Below are 8,046 nucleotides of genomic sequence, written 5' to 3'. Positions count from 1 at the left end.
TCGAGCACCATAGTGCATACGACATGATAACGCAATTGAAGGAGATGTTCCTCCAACAAGCGCGTGTCGAGCACTTCGAAACGGTTCGGGCGCTACATGCTTGTCGTATGGACGATACCCAATCGGTTTCATCTTATGTACTTAAGATGAAAAGCCTTATCGATCGTGCTAACCGTCTTAACCTAAACATTTCCAACGAGTTAGCTACCTATCTTATCCTTAACTCCCTATCAAAAAGGTTTGATCAATTTGTAATTAATTACAATATGAATGGGATGGATAAGAGCATAGGTGAGCTTCACGGTATGCTTAGAACGGCGGAAACTAGCATGGGTAAAAGGGCTTTACCCGTGTTAGCAATCGATCAAAGTGGGTCCAAAGGTAACACCTCTAAGCCAAAGGTGGCTAAGAGAAAAGGACCCGCCCATCAAGGCAAAGGGAAGGGGAAGATGGTTACCCCAACCATCAACAAGGCTAAGAAGAAAAAGGTAGCCGAGAAGGCAAACCCCAAGGAAGACCCATGTTTCGGTTGCGGTGAGATGGGTCATTGGAAACGAAACTGTCCGGTTTATCTTAAGGAGTTGAAGGACAAGAGGGATGCAGGGCAAACCTCAGGTAATATATATATGGTATATATAGAGCTTAGTATTACTTCTTCTAATACATGGGTATTAGACACTGGATGTGGAACTCACATTTGCAATTCATTGCAGGGGTTCAAAAGAAGTAGCAAGCAAACGGGAACATCAAGTCTCTACATGGGTAATGGAGCCAAAGTGCAAGTGAAGGCTCAAGGAGACTTTGTGTTAAAGCTTCCAAGTGGTTTGGAACTTATTTTGAAAGATGTTTTGTATGCACCCGATTTATGTCGAAACATTATTTCTATTTCCCGTTTGAAACAATGTGGTTTTAATCCTAATTTTGTTAATGATGATATCCACTTTTATTTAGATAATGTATTCTATTTCAAGGCTTCACCTTCAAATGGAATTTATGAATTGGTTCACGATGACACATTATCTAGTAGCTCAATGTACCATACAAGCACCAAGAAACTCAAAAGGGATTTGAGTGATTCCTACTTATGGCATTGTCGCCTTGGTCACATAAACAAGAACCGAATACATACACTTCAAAGGAATGGACTTTTGAAATCAAATGAAATGGATTCGTTTGATATATGTGAATCTTGTTTACAAGGCAAGATGACTAAAGCACCTTTCAAAGGGACTTATGAAAGGGCTAAAGACTTATTGGGATTAATACATTCGGATGTATGTGGACCCTTTAAACCCATGACTAGGAATGGTGAAAGATACTTTGTTACTTTCATTGATGACTTTAGTCGTTTCGGATATGTCTACTTATTAAGACACAAGGACGAAACGTTTGAAGCATTCAAAGAATATCAAAACGAAGTACAAAATCAACTCAATAGGATAATTAAGGTACTTCGTACCGATAGAGGAGGTGAATACCTAAGCGATGCCTTCCAAGATCATCTTAGGAGTTGTGGGATTATCTCACAACTTACTCCACCCGGAACACCCCAACTTAATGGAGTTTCCGAAAGGAGGAACCGAACCCTAATGGATATGGTTCGATCTATGATGGCAAGAAGCTCGTTGCCTCTATCATTTTGGGGTTATTGTCTAAGCTCCGCGGCTCGTATTTTAAATATGGCCCCAACCAAGAAAGTGGAACGAACTCCTCATGAGATGTGGTTTGGGAAACCTCCTTCTCTTTCATACCTGAAAGTATGGGGATGTGAAGCTTATCCTAAGCGTTATGTAGCAAATAAGCTACACGCTCGATCCACGAAGTGTATCTTCATAGGATATCCCAAGGATGATATGGGATACTATTTCTATGATCCATCCGAGCAGAATGTATTTGTTGCTCGGAAAGCGGAATTCCTAGAAACCAAGTTCCTTATGGAAGGTGATGGTGAAAGGAAGGTAGATCTTGTAGAGGTACAAGATCAAGCCGATGATACACAATTGGTTGGCACTAGTACTCAACATGAGGATGTTGAAAGTGATCAAGTGGATGATCAAGGTACACAAGACGTTCGAAGATCTAGTAGGATTAGTAATCCTCCCGAGAGATATGGGTTTCTCGTGGATGGTTGCTGTACGGTTGATTTGGATGAACCGACAAACTATGAAGATGCTTTATCAAGGATTGATAAAGATAAATGGCAGGATGCCATGAACGCCGAGATGCAATCCATGTATGAAAACCAAGTGTGGGAACTTGTTGAGCAACCTCCTAGCTCTAAGCTAGTTGATTGCAAATGGCTTTTCAAGAAGAAAACCGACATACACGGAAACTTGGATACATATAAAGCTAGACTTGTTGCAAAAGGTTTCACTCAAACTCAAGGGGTTGATTATGATGAAACTTTCTCGCCTGTGGCAATGCTAAAGTCTATTAGGATATTATTTGCCATTGCTGCTCACTACGACTATGAAATATGGCAAATGGATGTCAAAACCGCTTTCCTAAATGGATATCTTATGGAAGATGTCTATATGGTTCAGCCTGAAGGTTTTGTTGATCCAAAATATCCTAAAAGTGTATGCAAGTTAAAGAAGTCAATCTACGGATTGAAACAAGCATCTAGAATGTGGAATCATCGTTTTAATGAGGAAGCCTAGAAATTTGGCTTCATTAAAAATGGTGATGAAGCTTGTGTATATAAGAAAGCTAGTGGGAGCACTATCATATTCCTTGTACTATATGTGGATGATATATTATTATTTGGGAATGATATTACCACAATGCAAGGAGTCAAAACTTGGCTAAAGAGTTGCTTCTCCATTAAGGATCTTGGAGATGCACAATACATATTGGGGATAGGGATCTATAGAAATAGATCCAAGAGATTGATAGGTTTAAGTCAAAGTACATACATTGATAAAATCTTGAAAAGGTTCAAGATGGAAAACTCTAAGAGAGGTTTGGTACCTATTCAAAAAGGAACCGTTCTCAGTTCATCTCAGTGTCCTGCCACGAAAGATGAACAAGAGAGAATGAAGAAAGTCCCATACGCATCTGCTATTGGGTCTATCATGTATGCAATGATATGTACTAGACCGGATGTGTCATGCGCTCTAAGCTTGACAAGTAGATACCAGAATAACCCAGGAAATAGTCATTGGATTGCTGTTAAAAGCATATTGAAATACCTTAGGAGGACTAAGGATATGTTTCTAATATATGGGTCTGGTGAGGAGGAACTCGCTGTAAAAGGTTACGTGGACGCGAGTTTCCAAACTGATCGAGATGACTCTCGATCACAATCCGGTTATGTCTTCATGTTAAATGGTGGTGCAGTCTCTTGGAAGAGTTCGAAACAGGAGGTTGTTGCGTTATCCACTACAGAGTCGGAGTACATTGCCGCCTCACTGGCAGCTCAGGAAGCTGCATGGATGAAGAAATTCATCGACGACTTAGGAGTGGTCCCTTCCATTCAGGACCCTCTTGAGATCTTTTGTGACAACGAGGGTGCGATTGCTCAAATCAAAGAACCTCGTGCTCATCAAAAGACTCGTCACATTGTGCGGAGATTCAACTACATCAGGGATGAGGTTGAAAAGGGAAAGATATGTATTCACAAAGTTCACACAGATCAAAATGTTGCGGATCCACTCACGAAGCTTTTACATGGGCCAAAACATGAGGGACATGTTTGTGCATTAGGGCTTCGATATTCTAGTGATTGGATATGATCTATTTTATGTATTGTACCGGAACGAAATTATTCAAACTCATTAATATAACTATGGTGTTAATTTATTTGTGTTATGTTCCTATTTTGCATATTTCATCCATGAATAAGCAATTATTCTAAATTTCCGTAGTCGATCACATTTGTGGGAACAAGTGTGAGGTTTAGACTATTATGAACTCGGATTGGTATACATTCATAGGTTGAATGTGGGGCAAGGTTGCAACCAAGGTTCATAGATATTTGTGGGAAACAAATATTGGAAGACCCGCTCTCAAGAATTACTGTATAGAGCCTTCGTGGTTGATCACATGTAATCTTGAGTAAAGGCGAATATCATTGTATCCTCTTACCTGAGATACATATTGGGTTCGGATATTCACCAAGTACTGTGCCTTGATTCTTTCCTTCGCTATTCTGAAACATGGTAGTACATAAGGAAGAACTCAGGTATATTACAAAGTGTATATCTAGGACGTATGTAGTCAAGATGGAATTTGTCCCTCTTATTCGTTGAGAGTCAGATGTCTAAGGCCTGAAAAGTTAAATCTATAAGAGAGTGATCACTCTGTATCTCTTGGATTTAACATGACATCTAGGACGAAAGGAAATAATGAAAGATTCACCTAATCATATTCGAGATGGGAACTCGAAAGGGATGATGTTATTGAATGACACAAAGTCATAACATATTAGGGGTGATGGACGGTGTGTTAGGCTGTATCCATCACTTGCATTAATTTCTTATGTTTCTCGTGCAAGTGGGAGATTGAAGGTATTTTGTATGCCCGAGAGACATATTAAATTAATGTGGCTAATATGTTATGATCCAAGTCGGGTCATACCCAATAACAAGCTTATCAACACCGTATACGTATTTAAGCTTAACGAATGGATCGTTAAATGAATACGCGACACTTGGATTTTAGAAAATCGGTTTTCTAAAATATAATCACTTGAGATAAATTATTTGGATAATTTATATATAATTATTTATGGGTTTAAATAATTATGTTGTGTTATATTTTATAAAAGGTTTATAAAATACATAAGTATCTTAATAAAATCATGGGATTTTATACAAAATAGCAAGTTTTATAAAATTTAAAGTCTTGTTATATGGAATTGGTGATGGAGCCATTTTATAGGGTGGTCTCCAAGACACCCCATGCTTATTCCATTGTTACTTGTGTTGGCACATTCCAATAAAAGCATGCTAGGCTCCATTCACCACATGCATGACTCAAGTAAGAAACTAAGAACCAAGAAAAACACATTCTTTCTCTTCTCCTTGCTGCTGTAAAACCGTGGCTTTTCAAGCAGCAAAAGGGAGTGTTTCAAGCTTGTTTTCTAGTGATTAAGTGTCTCTAAAACCTAACCAATTCAAAGGTGTGTTGGTGCATCAAGCTTGGGGTATTATCTCTTGAGATTCCATAGTTTTGGAACTAGTATTCATCATCATCTTTCTTGGTACTTGCTGTCCAGATTTTAAGGTTCTAATAAAGTGGTTTTCTAGCTTGGTTAGTAAGGTTATAAGGTACCAAAGTCTAGCCAAGGTTAAGGGTGATATTGGAGAAGCATAAGCTTGGTGTTTTCATCTTCAAATTCCTCATTCTTGGAAGTAAATAACCTCCTAACTTGGAGAAGGTATAACCTCTAAATTACTATCTTGTAGTTTGTAAGTATATATCACAACTTGATCCTAATTGGGTTTTAAACTTTAATTGGTTAAAGATTTAACAAGTTACCAAATGATTTTTCATGCTTCCGCTTTGAATGGTTCTTAAAAGGTTTTAAGTGTTATGAAACTTGTTAAAACCCAACAGGTGAGACGATCAACTATTACCCAAATAGTATCAAAACCACTTGCAGTCCTTGGCAATTTAGTGATGAAATCCATGGTAATGTTTTCCCATTTCCATTCCGGGATTTCGGGTTGTTGAAATAGACCTGATGGTTTCTGATGCTCAGCTTTGACCTTAGAACACGTCAAACATTCTCCTACGTATTTAGCAACATCGGCTTTCATACCCGGCCACCAAAAATGTTTCTTGAGATCCTTGTACATATTCCCCGTTCCAGGATGTATTGAGTATCTGGTTTTATGAGCTTCTCTAAGTACCATTTCTCTCATATCTCTAAATTTTGGTACCCAAATCCTTTCAGCCCTATACCGGGTTCCGTCTTCCCGAATATTAAGATGCTTCTCCGATCCTTTGGGTATTTCATCCTTTAAATTTCCCTCTTTTAAAACTCCTTGTTGCGCCTCCATTATTTGAGTAGTAAGGTTATTATGAATCATTATATTCATAGATATTACTCGAATGGGTTCTCTGTCCTTCCTGCTCAAGGCATCGGCTACCACATTTGCCTTCCCCGGGTGGTAACGAATCTCAAAGTCGTAATCATTCAATAATTCAATCCACCTACGCTGCCTCATATTCAGTTGTTTCTGATTAAATATGTGTTGAAGACTTTTGTGGTCGGTATATATAATACTTTTGACCCCATATAAGTAGTGCCTCCAAGTCTTTAATGCAAAAACAACCGTGCCTAATTCCAAATCATGCGTCGTATAATTTTGTTCGTGAATCTTCAATTGTCTAGACGCATAAGCAATCACCTTCGTTCGTTGCATTAATACACAACCGAGACCTTGTTTTGATGCGTCACAATAAATCACAAAATCATCATTCCCTTCAGGCAATGACAATATAGGTGTCGTAGTTAGCTTTTTCTTCAATAACTGAAACGCTTTCTCTTGTTCATCATTCCATTCAAATTTCTTCCCTTTATGCGTTAATGCAGTCAAGGGTTTTGCTATTCTGGAAAAGTCTTGGATGAACCTTCTGTAGTAACCAGCTAGTCCTAAAAACTGGCGTATGTGTTTCGGAGTTTTCGGGGTTTCCCACTTTTTAACAGTTTCTATCTTTGCCGGATCCACCTTAATACCTTCTTTGTTCACTATGTGACCGAGGAATTGAACTTCTTCCAACCAAAATGCACACTTTGAAAACTTAGCGTACAATTCTTCCTTCCTCAATACTTCTAACACATTTCTCAAATGTTCACCGTGTTCTTGGCCATTCTTTGAGTAAATAAGTATGTCATCAATGAAAACAATGACAAACTTGTCAAGGTATGGTCCACACACTCGGTTCATAAGGTCCATGAACACAGCTGGTGCATTAGTTAAACCAAACGGCATGACCATAAACTCGTAATGACCGTAACGTGTTCTGAAAGCAGTCTTTGGAATATCATCTTCTTTCACCCGCATTTGATGATACCCGGAACGTAAGTCAATCTTTGAATAAACAGACGAGCCTTGTAGTTGATCAAATAAGTCGTCGATTCTCGGTAGTGGGTAGCGGTTCTTGATGGTAAGTTTGTTCAACTCTCGGTAGTCGATACACAACCTGAATGTACCATCTTTCTTCTTGACAAACAAAACAGGAGCTCCCCACAGTGATGTGCTTGGTCGAATGAAACCACGCTCTAAAAGTTCTTGTAATTGGCTTTGCAGTTCTTTCATCTCGCTGGGTGCGAGTCTGTAAGGAGCACGAGCTATTGGTGCAGCTCCTGGTACAAGATCTATTTGAAATTCAACGGATCGATGTGGGGGTAATCCCGGTAATTCTTTCAGAAATACATCGGGAAATTCTTTTGCAATGGGAACATCATTGATGCTCTTTTCTTCAGTTTGTACTTTCTCGACGTGTGCTAGAACAGCATAGCAACCTTTTTTTATTAGTTTTTGTGCCTTCAAATTACTAATAAGATGTAGCTTCGTGTTGCCCTTTTCTCCGTACACCATTAAGGGTTTTCCTTTTTCTCGTATAATGCGAATTGCATTTTTGTAACAAACGATCTCTGCTTTCACTTCTTTCAACCAGTCCATACCGATTATCACATCAAAACTCCCTAACTCTACTGGTATCAAATCAATCTTAAATGTTTCGCTAACCAGTTTAATTTCTCGATTCCGACATATATTATCTGCTAAAATTAATTTACCATTTGCTAATTCGAGTAAAAATTTACTATCCAAAGGCGTCAATGGACAACTTAATTTAGCACAAAAATCTCTACTCATATAGCTTCTATCCGTACCCGAATCAAATAAAACGTAAGCAGATTTATTGTCAATAAGAAACGTACCCGTAACAAGCTCCGGGTCTTCCTGTGCCTCTGCCGCATTAATATTGAAAACTCTTCCGCGGCCTTGTCCATTCGTGTTCTCCTGGTTCGGGAAATTTCTAATAATGTGGCCCGGTTTTCCACATTTATAACAAACTACATTGGCATAACTT

General features: G+C 38.7%; 1 protein-coding gene across 1 annotated transcript; it reads left to right on the top strand.

Annotated features, from left to right (window-relative positions):
• Positions 1 to 244: 244 nt before the first annotated feature.
• Positions 245 to 824, top strand: LOC139871942 (uncharacterized). The gene is made up of 2 exons (XM_071859700.1): positions 245 to 615; positions 714 to 824. Exons 1-2 carry the CDS (start codon positions 267 to 269, stop codon positions 728 to 730), a joined length of 366 nt encoding a protein of 121 aa, XP_071715801.1. The 5' UTR covers positions 245 to 266; the 3' UTR covers positions 731 to 824.
• The last annotated feature ends 7,222 nt before the right edge of the window (positions 825 to 8,046 follow it).

This window comes from Rutidosis leptorrhynchoides, chromosome 10 (assembly GCF_046630445.1).
Source record: "Rutidosis leptorrhynchoides isolate AG116_Rl617_1_P2 chromosome 10, CSIRO_AGI_Rlap_v1, whole genome shotgun sequence".
Classification (NCBI taxonomy): Eukaryota; Viridiplantae; Streptophyta; class Magnoliopsida; order Asterales; family Asteraceae; genus Rutidosis; species Rutidosis leptorrhynchoides.
This window is presented reverse-complemented; position numbering and strand designations above follow the sequence as displayed.